This window comes from Euprymna scolopes, chromosome 5 (genome assembly GCF_053919585.1).
Source record: "Euprymna scolopes isolate OS-2025 chromosome 5, ASM5391958v1, whole genome shotgun sequence".
NCBI classification, from domain to species: Eukaryota; Metazoa; Mollusca; class Cephalopoda; order Sepiida; family Sepiolidae; genus Euprymna; species Euprymna scolopes.
In genome coordinates, this window is record NC_136486.1 from 112,252,679 (window position 1) to 112,268,075 (window position 15,397).

At 30.3% G+C, this 15,397-nt stretch overlaps 1 protein-coding gene across 5 annotated transcripts in view; it reads left to right on the forward strand.

The window, feature by feature from the left end:
- LOC145276954 (uncharacterized) overlaps nt 1-15,397 on the forward strand; it is a 489,953-nt gene that overhangs the window by 294,973 nt on the left and 179,583 nt on the right. The window contains exon 1 of one of the 5 annotated variants that reach the window (XM_080128474.1): nt 6,434-6,719. The exons of the other annotated variants lie outside the window; for them this stretch is intronic. Coding sequence (XP_079984600.1) covers nt 6,705-6,719 — 15 coding nt within the window. The 5' untranslated portion in view covers nt 6,434-6,704. Of the gene's footprint in view, nt 1-6,433; nt 6,720-15,397 lie in introns of those variants that run through there. 5 annotated transcript variants of the gene reach the window in all.

A 15,397-nucleotide genomic window follows, 5' to 3' on the forward strand; every position in this document is an offset into this window, starting at 1 on the left:
AAGGGGTCATAATAGGGGTCAAAGTTTTTTAAAAATTGGCCTTTTTTTTTTTTTTTTTTTTTTTTTTTTTTTTCCTCTCTCTCAACATACACCTCCAAACACCCGGGGCAACGCCAGGCTGAAATTCTAGTATGTCATAAAAATAGAATTTATTTTATCAGTCCAGAGTTTATACTTTGATAGAATTTTTGGCAAGCATGGTTGTTCGAGTTGGCCAATTTTCAATAGCAACCCGTTTTCACACGAAACTCTCTTTGATCTCGACATTCTGTTTCTGAGTATTGCATTGCTTCACTTATTAGTGCCGTTTCAAAGAAATGCTATCAAAATTCTTCTGTTATTTCTATTTCATTCAACGATAATTCTGAAGTGAACGCCTGCATACAATACATTCTGCTGTTCTCATTGGATAAAATTAAAAAAAATAATAATAAAAAAGGAAAAATCTATTAATAAACAACCAATGCTGCTCAGTTTTGTGATGATCTGTTTCATTGATGCCACCATTAATAGTTGCAATTTGAAAACGAATTATGTGTTGCTATTAATAAATGAAAAATCAATACCAGGTTTTTTCCCTTAATTGCTTTGAGTACTTCAAATTCTGCTAGTTCTTTCTATTGAATTCTTTAGTTGATATTTACCAATTTCAGTTTAAACTTTCTAAAAAAAATTCATGCATAAATATATATACTAGCAGGGCTATCTTACTGAGCAAAAGTCAGGGTTAGCACAAGCTTTAAAAATCCTTAAATTTTGACTTTTGCCTTGAAACAGTCTTATTTCTATTATTACCTTGAAAAATCCTTAGGAATGTAGAAAATGTCTTGAAAAGGCCTTTAAAATTGTATTCTTTATGTTCAGTAAAAATTTGTGTTGCAATATTAAAAAATAAAATCGAAATAATACTTTAAAAAATTATTTAATAAAAAATATTATTAGGCTATTTTTTAAATATTGAAAATAAATATCAAAATACATTGCTCTGAAATTACATTGTATTATTGTGGATACTAGAGTTATGCCCATTTATCACGAAACTATCTGATGTTTTCCATATAATAAACATTGAGTAGTTTCGTGATAAAGGGACGTAACTCTTGTATTCACAATACCGAAAATTTAAAAGAAAAAGAACACCGTGTAGACAAATCTACATTGGGGAAAATAACAGCAGTTAATCGTGCTTGGTTGGCCAAATAAGTGAGTCAAGGAATGTAAATATGATTGTCGACAGGCATATTGTGTTTTATATAAATGAAAATGGCTTTTCCCGTTCTCAATGATTAAGTTTTTTTTTTTTTTGTTTATTATATATATATATATCAAATTTTATTTTGAAAACTTGAATTTTGTCTAGAGAAAGCCTTGAAAATTCTTTGGAAAGTTCTTGAAAATGGATATTGAAAATCTGTAGGAACTCTGATAATGTAATTTTCTATTAAAACTTCTTTATCTATACCTCTCTCCCCAACCATCTAGCCCACTCCTCTCTAGCTGGACACACATACATACAGACAACTCTCAGTGTGGTTAGTCTAACCGTATGGAGCTGGTGGGTAATTTTATTTACTTTTTTTCTTTTTTTTTTTTTGTTATAAACATTGGCTATATATATTTTTTTTTTTTTTTTAATATGTTGTTGTTGTTGTTGTTGTTATTATTTATGCGGCTAAGGTTTTTTTTTTTTCATTCTTTACTTCAAAACCTTAGCTGCATAATAATAACAATAAATTATACAATATTATAAAAAAATATATATATATACATATAGCCAATGTTTATAACAAAAAAAAAAAAAATTACCCCCATCCCCCGCTCCATACGGTTATACTAACCACACCTTTCTGCAGTCCTGACCTCTTTCAGCAGTCCTGTCCTCTTCTTTATATACACCGGACATACCAGCAACTTGGTTATAAAATAATTATACATTGAGGTAAGGAGTGATAGATGAATAAACAGTTAGACATTTCTCTTCTCAAACACACTCGGCTACTTTTGTTTGTTTTTCTTTTCTTTACTTTCATAATTCCGGTCTTTTTTTCGCATTGTTTTTGGCTTTTAAAACTTCCATATATATATATATATATATATATATATATATATATATTCCCCAAGTAATAAATCGTTAAATAATACATAACACTGAAAAACTGACCTTTCCTGACGAAACCTGGCCCAGTTGACCCCCCCAGGGAATTAATAATTTTTTCTTGAATTTTAAATATTACTTATCAGGGGCAACACTTATCAGGAATATATCAACTTTGTGATGCTTTGTTATGCAGTTTTAAACTTTTAGCTGTCCAGACAACCATACGATTCTATATAATAGACAACCACAAGAATTATTCGTATTACATGTAACTATGTATATCATAAGAAACATACATTTTATATGTTGAGAATTTTTTAGATGAAAACTGGTAATTATTTGGATTATTCGGATTAGTGTTTTCATCTTGAATGTTATTCTCGTGACATTTCAGCCAATTTAATGTAGTTACCTCCGTTTTTAAATGAAAATCGCTTCAGACAAAGCATGAAGCCACTTGATGTAAGCGATTAAAAAAACACTTCAAGGTAAAAAATTAGTCAATGACAAGTGTGAGATGGATAGCTTCTAACCCAGAAAACAGCAGTTCTTCCCCCTTTGTCTGAAACATTGCTCATGAAATGTGAGGACTAAGGAAGCGAGTCATGAGGTTGCCGAAAGTATACCCCAAGATCCACTTTTTACTCTCTTTAAAAGATTAAATAAAGAGTTCTATTCGAAATTCTGTAGAGATTCCTGTGTTCAATTGAAACATACCTGAAGAAGTTTGGAGGTTACATCAGCTGAAACGTTGTGAGAATAACATACCAGATGAAAACCGTGGCATGAATAATGAAAATGAATATTTGAGTTGGTGTTTAGGGAAAAAAAAAAATTTGTTTTTTGTTTTGTTTTTTCTGTTTTTTTTTTTTTGTTTTTTTTTTTTTTGTTTTTTTAATAACTATTTGCTACTCACTTCCCTGCTTTGTTCAATTTAAATTGTGGAATAATTTGTTTTATCTTAATATTCACTGTAATTGTATGTTGCTGTATGTTGTGAATTTGAAATATGACATAACATCGGTAGATTTCATTACAAGCAACGCTTTCATAATCTCAATGAAAATATAAAACATAATCAAAGTTTAGAGAAATGGAGGAGACAAAGAATTTGAAGTAAAAAGCAACAAAGTTAATATTTATTCTGTAAACTACACATAAGAATATTGCAATAGTAGATTGTTACAATTTCAATAATTATATTCGAATACCCGTCCCAGGACGAATACAATCAACGTGTATAGCATTTTGGGCTACACATTTTCATATATAGTTATATATGTATTCTATCCATTCGGTAAGTGATGAAACGGAATTTATTTTTTGATAGCTTAAAGTAACCAAGCAGTATTTGGTAGGAAATCATCGGATCTTTTTTTTTTTTTAAGGAGAAAGTAGATTTCGCCTCCTCCCTTAGATTTCCCAATGCTACCAATCGTGTTGCCGAGATTACGTATCTCATAAACATTATTTGTTTGGTAAGAAAACGTATCGCATTATTTTTTTTTATGGTTGTGGTGAAAGGGATAGAGTACAAATTCTTTTAGTGCACCCCTAGGTGTGTTAGAAATTTCGTGAAAATAGTAAATAATTCCACCCCATCTTTCCAAGCTTATAACTCCTCGAAAAATGTAATTCAACCCCTAATTTTTTTTCAATTAAAGGAGCAAGGACCAAGGTTCCATTTAAAAAAAAAAAAAAAGGAAAAACAAATAACGTGGTTTAAATAAAAAGGTTTTAAACTTCAAACTTTACAGGTAAAATTCTAAAAAACACTACGTTTTTTTTGTTTTAAATTTGAATATATTATTTATTGACCTTTTCTCTTTAATTTGTGAGTAAATTAATTATTTACTTTTCGGTGAGTAAATTAATTATTTACTTTTTAATACACACTTGAAAGGGGGGGGGCGTGAATTTAAAAAAAACGTTTGTCTAAAATATTATATTCGATTTATTGGAAAGAACATAAAATTTCACATTGACCCTGAAAATATCGTAAAAATAGAATCAATAGAAAAATTTTGATAGATTTTTAAAGTTTAAAAATTGAAAAATATTAAGTTCGGAAAATTCATTGTTTTTTTGTTTTTTTTTAAATATTTCTATTACTTTTAAAACAACTTTAATAGTTTATTTTGGAAGTATAATCCATAAAGAAAATAAACAACCCACTTTTAACAGAGAAATTACGAGATTTTTATATTTTATTCGCAGTTTCGTGTTAGAGGTGTCAAAAATTCCCACAAAAATTCTGATACACCTAGTGCACCCTTAAATGGTAAAGTTGACAAAAAGATGTGCTCGTTTTGCTGAGAATATATATTCCGTAATTCCTAACGATTAATTCATAGTTTTAGGAGTGAATCCTATGCGTCTGAATATGTATAGGCATGGCTAATTTTATATCGGTAATATAGTGCTTATTCCTTTGTATGAAGTCATAAGTCGATTTCTTTTGTTGAATGTCATTCTTCCGATCAAGCAAAAAGCTTATCTTAGAAAGCGATAAACAATAACATAAAACAGTTTTGCTGCACTCATCATCTTTGTTGTCGACTCATGCGATCGAGATTTATTACATTTGTGAGTTTGCCAGGTAATAAGCTGTGCTAATTTGGCAGTCTCTCTATCTAGTACATAAGTGGTTAAATCCAATAAACACAAAAGGGGAAAAAAAAAAAAAAAATGAGGCGGCGGTGGGGGGGGGGGGGTGATGCTGATAATTCCATTTGTTGAATACTAATCACAAATCTGTTTAAATGAATCAGCAAATGGATATTTATGGTAAACATATTTCTAACTGAAAATTGATATTCTAAACATGTTTCGTTGTATCTCTTAACGTCGGTGTTGTTTCATTTGTTTTGTAAGCCTATTTTCTCGACTCTCTTTTTTTCTCTTGCTTTTTTCTTTTTTCTCTCTTCCTTTTTTCTCTCTTCCCTTTTTTCTCTCTTCCCTTTTTCTCTCTTCCCTTTTTTCTCTCTTCCCTTTTTTCTCTCTTCCCTTTTTCTCTCTTCCCTTTTTTCTCTCTTCCCTTTTTTCTCTCTTCCCTTTTTTCTCTCTTCCCTTTTTTCTCTCTTCCCTTTTTTCTCTCTTCCCTTTTTTCTCTCTTCCCTTTTTCTCTTTTCCCTTTTTCTCTCTTCCCTTTTTATCTCATCCTTTTTATCTTATTCTTTGCTATTCTTTTGCTATTTCTTTCTTTTTCCTTTCCATTTTGTCTCCTTTTTTCTCCCCTTTTTCTTTCCTTTTTTCTCCTTCTTCCCTCAATCTCCTTTTCTTCTTCCCTCAATCTCCTTTTCTTCTTCCCTCAATCTCCTTTTCTTCTTCCCTCCCCCTCATTTTCTTCTTCCCTCCCCCTCATTTTCTTCTTCCCTCCCCCTCATTTTCTTCTTCCCTCCCCCTCATTTTCCTCTTCCCTCCCCCTCCTTTTCTTCTTCCCTCCCCCTCCTTTTCTTCTTCCCTCCTCCTCCTTTTCTTCTTCCGTCCCCTCCTTTTCTTCTTCCCTTCCCCTCTTTTCCCTCTTCCCTTCCCCTCTTTTTCCTCTTCCCTTCCCCTCTTTTTCCTCTTCCCTTCCCCTCTTTTTCCTCTTCCCTTCCCCTCTTTTTCCTCTTCCCCTCTTTTTCCTCTCCCCCCCTCCTTTTCCTCTTCCCCCCCTCCTTTTCCTCCCCCCCTCCTTTTCCTCTTCCCCCCCTCCTTTTCCTCTTCCCTCTCTCCACTTTCTCTATCAATCACAAGTTGATAACGAGCTGTATATAGTAGTGGTCAGCGTATATGCATACACACAAAAATGTCACAGTAAATAAACAGTGCACTTCAAGAAGACAGTCGAAAAATGAATATCGGTAATTTCAAGAAAAACTAAATAACTAGTTATCACAAGAGACATAAATACTCAACCTTTTGCTGTCTGTAGGGATATAACGAGAATGAGCCTCCCACCCCCCCCACCCCACCTCTCTCTCCTTATATTTATCAACTAATATATAAAAAAGATGTTTCTGTAATCCGATCTATGTAAATGTTGATGGAAATATTGTTTATTCCCTTTCGGTTAGATATTCAAAGTCTGCACATCCTTAACTGCTGGTATATCATTTAACTCTCAGCAGGTTTTGAGCTAAAAAGCCTATCCTGACACTTGAAGTTGTTTCTATTTAAAAAAAAAAAAAAAAAAAAAAAAAAAACGTAAAAGTGTAACACATCTGTAATTATGTTTAAGTTAGTAAGGTTATTAGACACATTTTAATACGAGAAAAAAAAAAAAAAGACGGAGATATCATTAACAAAAAATAATCTCTTTCCCCTCCTCCTAATATTAGAATTAGGTTTGTGTCTTTCCATAATATAATTCATGCGTTTTTACTTTTAAAACAAGTTTCCATTAAAATTAACAACAAACAAAAAAAAATAGTCTTCCTTTAGTCGCATATTTTAGTTAGTATACATGATAAACGAACATATAGTACATTGCTCCCACCAAAGGAGGAGGTATTGCCTGAGATAATGGTATCAGGAATTCAGCATTGAAACTTTAAGATGGTACATGTCGGCTTCGAACAAGATACCAAATGTCCAGTAGATAAGATTATCTGCTAATTTCAAGATGGACCTCATATTTGTAAGCCCTTTATATAATTTTTTTTTTTTTAATATAAAAGATTGTAGACTTCTTTTTTGTTGTTTTGGTGGTGGTGGGGGTATCTTGTATGTGAAGTTACATTCCTTGAACAAAAATTACCTACCAGAGACCTATTACAATATTGTTTCATTTGCAACTAACAAGTCGGCAAAATTATTTCTTTGCTGCATTTTTAGTCACTTACTCGTCAGGTGTTCACCTTAAAAAAAAAAAAAAAAAGAACAGAAAAACATTATTTTGAACAACCTCCATGGTTCAAACAGCCGACAAATTCGGCCAATTTTTTTTTTTTTTTTTTTTTTTTTTTATTAAAGATTGGAATATTTTGTTTCTGTTTTTAAGAATATTTTAAACTGTTGGCTATACATATTGTATATTAGCTTTACTTACAGCACGGTATTGCCCGGCATTCAGTGGTTGCACATTTTTTTTAAGCTATAAAAGGAAAAAATGTTTTATTCTCAATAATAACTCCAATAATGCAAGGAATACAAGTCATATTTATATGACTTATATAGGATTTATTTCTTTGATATATGATTTGAAGCAAAATTTTCCGAATTTCAGTTTCTTAAAACCCTTAAATTTGATGCATTTTCTTGGATCAAAATCATGTGATGGATTTTGATCCAAAGTTTCAATAATAATTCTAGACATAAGGTTTAATAACATATCTTGATTTTAATCATTGTAGACGAACATTTGATTACAAAACTGTTTAAAGAAATTCATTGTATCCCTCTTGGTACTAGATATTCTTGTAATACACACACACACACAGTATACATTTTTTAATTTATACAAACATTATTGACTGCACATCTGCATATGTTTCAGTTGCGATTTAATTCAAAATCCAGCTTCTTTATGCCACTTTTAAAAATAGGTTCAGTTTTTTAAAATAGACTAAAGAAGCTGAATTTTGAATTAAATTACAGCTGAAACATGTATGTACATGTGTAGTCATTAATATTTGTAGAAAAAATATAAATACTGTAATATAACTACGTTTTGTTGAACATTGGAGTTTCATTTGAGTTCTCTCTAACATATATATAAGCTTATCCAAATTACTTTGCATACACATCTGCTTGTCATAAGACCCAGAATATATTATTAAATAATAAATTACTGAGATATCAAATCCTGTGACTAAAATAATTCTTTCAACCTTTGCCTGGAGCACTCATTCTCGCTATGTATGACTCAAATCTATCCCTTATATCTGCTGTGTTAATGTTTGCACATACAAGTTTTTATTACTAGTAGTATTAGTAGCCGTTCATATTTGGACGTGCAGAACTCATGAGAGGAAAGATGGAATTAGAACAGGAGTTCAGAGGAATGTTGAAGCCAGGTCAAAAACCAGTTCCTCCCACAGACTTTCTTTTTCACACGGTAGTGTCCGTATGTGTAAAAAGCTGTGATCTCCTGTGTTAGATATAATAAACACACAGTTTGGCCTCTGGAACCATTTTATTTATTTTACATCAATTTGTATGTGTAGCCAATCTGTTTAAGAAATTATTCCCACAGCTTTGCCTTGTGAACTTCACTCAAGAAGGAAAGGGAAAATTAACTTTTGTTTTTGTATTATTTACCTGGAATTTAAAATTTCAATTTCCAATAATCTCACTTGCAGTGAACTCAATTCTTTGAAGCAATTACTTCCATAATCGTATTTATGCATCCTTTCTGTAATAGGCTTGCATATAAAAGACCAATACAAAACTAATTTCAGATTGATCCACTATACGCTTAAACAAATTCTCAAATCTGTTAAAACTGTAGCCTTTATCAAAGTAAAAAGTTCAATATTTTATGATTTATTTTCTTTTCTTTTTTTTTTAATATCTTTTTAAGATATTTACCCATTTGTTTTTTTTTTTTTTAACTAATACACACATACATATTAACATCAGCATGGCATGAAAGAGAAAAACAAAATAAATAAAAAACGCACTACCTGATGATTCGCTTCAAATTCGAAAGAATTTAATTTTAATGAACAATTGTTTATTCAAAAAAAAAAAAAAAAACATCTTGCTCTTGTTTGGTCTTCCAAAAAAAAAAAAAATACTTGAAAATCAATTGTTTTTTAAACTTCCTATATATATATATATATATATATATATATATATATATATATATATATATATATATGCGTGTGGTTTAAAAAGCACCGTTTATATGGTAATTTACTTTTAACGTTTTAAAGACCAGATAAAAGCAAGATTTTTTTTTAAATGAAAATAATTGTTCATTAAAATTAACTTCTTTCGAATTTGAGGCGAATCTTCAGGAAGTGCGTTTTTTTTTTTTTATTTTGTTTTTTTCTTTCGTGGCATATACTTGGCACATCTTCAAATGGATTTCAGGGTTGAGGTTTAAAGTCCGATATAGTGTATGTGCCGGTTATGCGCTTATGTGAAAATATATTGGAAGTCCACCGTTTGAAAAGCACTATTTATATGGTAACTAGCAGATGTACCCAGCATTGCCCGGCACTAAATTTAACGTTAAACTCCTTAAAAAAAAAAATGAAGTTAAAAAACCAAAAAAACGAAAGAAACTGAGACCTGTGCATGTGAGTATTATGTTTAGAAAAAAAAACAGTTCACTTCTTGTAAATGAAAAAAAAATAAAATTGCCAGCTGAGATCGAAACCAAAACCTACAGTGATTCAAGTACAATAACCAGTTGGCCAGCTTGACACGATCTTTAAAAAGTGTTTTCCAACCTACTTATTCTTAATGTAAAAAAAGCTGTCATGTGAACTATTCGTGCAATTGTGAAACAGTTGACAAACAGATAAATGACCATTTACCAATTTTTCAATTTTAACCCCTTAGCCACGATTTTTTCCACATGAAAACGGATTAAAAAGTTTTCCACGTGTCTGAATACCCTATATACCAAATTTCAAGTCTGTAGATCAAAACATCGTTGAGTATATAGGTTGAGAGTTGTCCTTACACACATACATTCTCACTTTTATAGGTATGTAGATTTAAAGGATTTTTTTGTTTTAGACCAAACAAGTTCAAGATTTTTTTAATAAGTAATTGTTCATTAAAATTAAATTCTTTCGAATTATGTGTATGTGTGTATATATATATATATATAACAAAATCAAGACAATAAAGATCAAAATGAGAGCATCAAGTTGTGTATTTTCATATTCATTACAATTGTTTCATGACCATTCGTATATCACGATGGTCACAAAACAATTGTAACGAATTTGAAAATACACAAATTGATGCTCTCATTTTGATCTTTGTCTTGATTTTGTTGAAATATGTGAATTATTATAAAAACTGATAATCTTGAAGCTTACAAATTAAGTAATTTTATTTTGACTTAAATCTTATTGGTATATGAGCAATTACCGAATTTTGATATAATTAATAGATCAAAATTTTTAAATAAAAATATTAATAAGGTATGTGTGTGTGTGTGTATGTAAATATATATATATATATATATATATATATATATATAATGTATTGATTGTGGGGGGGGGGTGTACTTTGACCTGGGGATGGTATAAATAGGTTATGGCTTGAATGTAATAACAAAATAAAATTTATGACTTTATGATATGCACATGTTTATTTGTGTTATAAAAATCGATATGTTAACAGTTATAACATTCAATTAGGGCTAAATTTGTAAGAGAATCTAAAGACATTAATCTTCTTAACTACATATGGAAGTGGCATGGTGAAATTTTCCTTTTGATTCCATCTGTGGTCACTAGGGCAGTTGTCAGTTAGGTCCATAAAGAAACGAAATTATTTTTCTTATCTTGGTTTCATGAAATAAAAAATAAATTAAATAATATTTCAGTGAAGAATGCATTTAAAAAGATTTTAAAATTTAAGTAATCATTTTCATTAGTATTTTGAAGATTTAAAATTAAGGGAGAGGTTCGTTAAAGCCATGAGAAACGTAATGTCAACAAATACATTTTTTTTTTTTTATGTAAGAACATTTTTTTATTACTTGACCTCATATTAAAAATTTTACTTTTTAATCATTTTTCAACTTTTAAAATATCTTTTTTATATTAAAAACTTTTTTTTTTTCTTTTACACTTCGTTGAAAAATTATATTGCCAGTAAGTCAGTTTATTCTCCGGCGATCGCTGTATCAATTTACTCTCACGAATTCACACTAGTCCTAATGTTATTTCATGATTCATCAGTTGTTTACCATGAAACACTGTTTCAGGGATTTAAAAACAAAACAGCATTATTAAATCATAGCTCCCTAGTAGTGTTGATCAAACACTACCTCCTTTATAAAAAAAAAAAAAAAGCAAGAACAAAAAACGTTCTGCATATTAGATCTAGTTTTTTGCTCCAAATTAATTCGGCTAACCTATTCGTGTTATTTAAAAATGTATTCCTTACCTGCCAGAAATGTTCTACTTATTCAATTCTATTCTATTTATTTAATAGAACATTTCTGGCAGAATATACCTAAATTAATAGAATTTGTTAGTACGGATATATGGGTTTTAGTGACTTTATTTCTAAATTCAAAATGGCATAATGTTATGAGGTATTCACAGTTTCTCTTTCAATTTTTGGATTTTAAATCATGTCAAAACTCACTTTATTTTCCTTTTGATGGATTGAGTGTTGCTATTTCTTCTGATGAGTTAAGGGCAAAATAGATTCAATGACTGATATAATGAATAAGTGATGGATTTTGTGCTACGAAACAGATACTGTCAAGAATTGTAAATGTCAACTGAATTAAAGAAATAGATTGTAAGATGGTTAACATCATGAATTTTAGAATATAGACTTTTGTCATTCATTCACTCATTATATACACACACACACGCACACACACACACACGTGCGCTACATTATAAGCCACAGATGTTAGAATGTTAGGAATCCCCTTTCAAATTGATTAATCATTTCATATGCACAGCCATTGTTGGTTTTCATTCAAAATTTTATGTCCTTATTTTATTCTTCAAAAGAAGGCAGGAATCTTTTAATTATGCTTACACATTAGTTATAATTTATTGCCACTCTCCTCTGACATTTCAGAGAATCTAATGTACCCATGTTTATATGAAAAGAACAAATATGTAATTAGATATTATTCATGAGTAAAGGAAACTTGTGCCATAAATCTGTTATATACAGAACAGTTATCTGTTTGGTATACTTATCTAGTTAAAACTCAAAGAAATTGAATATTTACAAGAAGGTGTGTGTGTAAAGATCTTTACATGACTATTTAAAGAGACCTCCTCTCTTTGTAAACAGGGAGTGTGCCTTTGGTTTGAATGTTATTAACCTCTAAAGCATTCTGTCATATATATATATAATATCATAAAACTAGTTTTATTTTAAGTATTTATAGTTTCCCTTGTTTCCCTCTTTTAATATTACTGTATAAAAAAATATCTCTTGATCAATGAGGGCAAAACCGGTCGGCTGACATTTTTTTTTTCTCTCTACCTTACTTTTTTTTATATTCATGAGTAAAAACGATAAGTCTTCCCTTCCTAATTGCGATATTGAAATTGTCTCTCCCACCACCACCAAAAAAATATAAGATATCTGTGTGTTTACACACACACGCACACACACACATATATATATATTCACTATTTTTTGCAACAAGTTAAAAAAAATTATTGCAGTAAACTTTATAGGATCGAATGTCTTTCTAAAAAAAAAAAAAAAAAATGTAATAACATTAGGAATAAACAATTTTTTTTTTTTTTTTAGCATTTTAAATGTTCAGATAGACAGAAAAGATATAACTTGCTAGACGACCGGCGTTGCCCGGTTGTACAATAACTCTTAAACATATTTTAATTTATGCAGATTGCATATGAATTATTATAGAATCAATCCTCTAATGAATATTATATATTTCAAGGAATAATTTGCCCACTGGACTAATTCGCAAAAAAATAAATATAAAATAATTATAATAATAATGTTCATCAAATTCCGTCTGTGTTTATTTACAATGTCATGTCAGCTGATATTTGGGCTTAATAATGAATGCCCTGGACAAGTCACTTTTGGTTAATGTTTAGTTTTAAAATATGCAAGCGAAGAAATGATTTGCATTTGATGGTATCCCTTTTATCGTAAATTGAAATCATTAACGACAAAAAATTAAAATAAAATCGTGAGGTACACCCTGGCTTGAACAGTGGACCATTCGATCTGTAGTTGAATATTTTACCACTGACCTATATACCCTGATGACTTATTTTTTCTTTAAAAAAAAAAAAAAAAAAAAAGATTTGCTAAGAATTGAATCTCCCTTGATTTGCAAAGAATTATCTCCCTAGGCCGCTGAAACGTCAAATGTTCCACTGTAAAAATTCTTTCTTGTCTATAAGAAAAAAAATAATATTTTTAGGATAAAATTTTTTCGACTTTCAATACTTATCGGATGAATTTCTGTATAAAACGTATCTAAGAACACTGCTAGACATATGAATTAGCTTTGTTTTAAATTTGCAATAGAGTGGTTTAGCTGTTTCGGAATCTATGAGGAAGGAACTCTCACATACACACAAAGTGTCTTTTATATAATAGTAAAATTTTTTATATGTACCTGCAGATACTAGTGTTTCATACTTTCGCTATCATCAGTGTAGGAAGTGATAATTCCTACCTATCAGAAGAGTTGGAGTCAGAACTAAGTCACCTTTGACTTCATTTGCTAAGCTCTTACCTCCGGGCTACTAACAATTGCCATGAGAATTAAGGGAATTTAACAACCTATAAACGCCAAATACGGGTGCAGACAGTAAACAGTTGAGAAGGTTTAAACGATCATAAATCGTGAACGTTGCATAAGTGCTAGTTGACTGCTTTGTAGTTTTTATTTCCCAGACAGTACTCAACTTTAATGCTTCTTAAAGGGGCTTAATAATTATATATATATATATATTATCTTATCCCAAATAAGACACATTGCCACTGACACATTATGGCATATTGTGATTAAGAGGCATTTTAAGTGGGGAGTTGTACACCAGAATGCTTATTCACATTACCTTTAAATTTCTACATGTTGGTACAGTTGGGGGAGCAGAGAGAAAATTCTAAAAACAGGTGGTTTAATAGTGTAGAAAGTTTTTTGGCATTTGGGGATCTCTACTGTGAAGTAATTAATTTTGATGCATTGTGTAATATACATGTGAAATCAATAAAACAAACTGGGGGGGGGGGGGAAGTACCCTTGCAGCTTTAAAAGTTTCATCCTTGTTTTATTAAAGAGTTTCATTCTTTTATACTTTTATGGTTAAAAACTAATTTTTTTTAAAAATCTTACCATAACATTTACTTTTTAATTAAAAAAAAAAAAAGTTGCTGAATTTCTTTTTAAAATGTTTTCATCTAATGAGAACATCGTTGGTTCGTTGGCTTTCTTTTAATAGTCGCGTAAAACTACATCTTGTATTATTAATGTTATCAATTCTGTTACATTAAAAAAAAAAAAAATTGTCGCAGCTTTCTTTTATTAATGTTTTGAATCAATAAAAAAATATTGTCGGATTGACCGTCCTAAATTATGAAATTAAAAAATGAACGAATCTCTTGGTGAAAGAGAGTTGTCTCTCTCTGCACACTTGTAAAACAGTGCCTATATTATATATTATCATTCACTAATATTTATTTTTCTACTGGTGGGGAGCCTGTGAAAATTCCATAATGCTTTCTATATCAATCTTTATAATTTACTGTTAGTAATTACTAGGGCTGTGACAACAGAATATTCTTTTCGTTGTTTTGACTCTTGAGAATGTATCCGGCACAGTTAATCAACCAAGAAACACATCACTATATGAAACCATATAAGATATCAACGGATACACACTCGAGAGTCAAAACAACAAAAGAATATGCTGTTGTCCTAGCCCTAGTAATTACATTCGTTTTGAAATAATGTCTGGAGTTCTTTGTAGTATTGTAAGTAAGATTAGTTTTGGTTGAGAAGGTCTTACTAAACTCCAACTCAGTAGAGACAAATACCAGTCACGGAAATCCCAGTTTTAAATCTTGCTATCTAGCTGCACTGATGAGTCATAAAGATGAAGAAACATACCCGTGCAAAATTCTCTCTCATATATGTTTTTAAAATGTATATGGCAATTAAGCCGCATAAAATTTTTTGCGGTTCATCCTTATGAGGATTCATCAGGATATTCTATATCTTGATTGCCGTATTTATTTTCAAAACTTACTACATAGCTCTACTCGCATATTTAGCATTGTTAAAGTAAATACTGAAAATAGATACATAAAATAATAATTTTATATATATATATATATAGAGAGAGAGGGAGAGAGGCTTCTGTGGGTGGAGCACTTTAAAGATAATGATTTCCACTTAGCATTAGGGCATGGTCTTCCATAAAAATAATTAAATACTTTTTAATTATAAGAATTGTTAATAAAGAATATAAATGACACCATTTATAATTTGATGCAATTTCTCTCCCTACCATTAGGAGGATTTTGGCCCAGTTGGTAGAGAGTCAGGCCTAAGTCACTGGGGTCCATTTTTTTTTTTTTTTTTTTTAAGTATAGCTGTGCTAATGAGTTCTAGTGGCAACGTAACATATGTCTGTTGCTAACTAAATTATACTGTGTGAT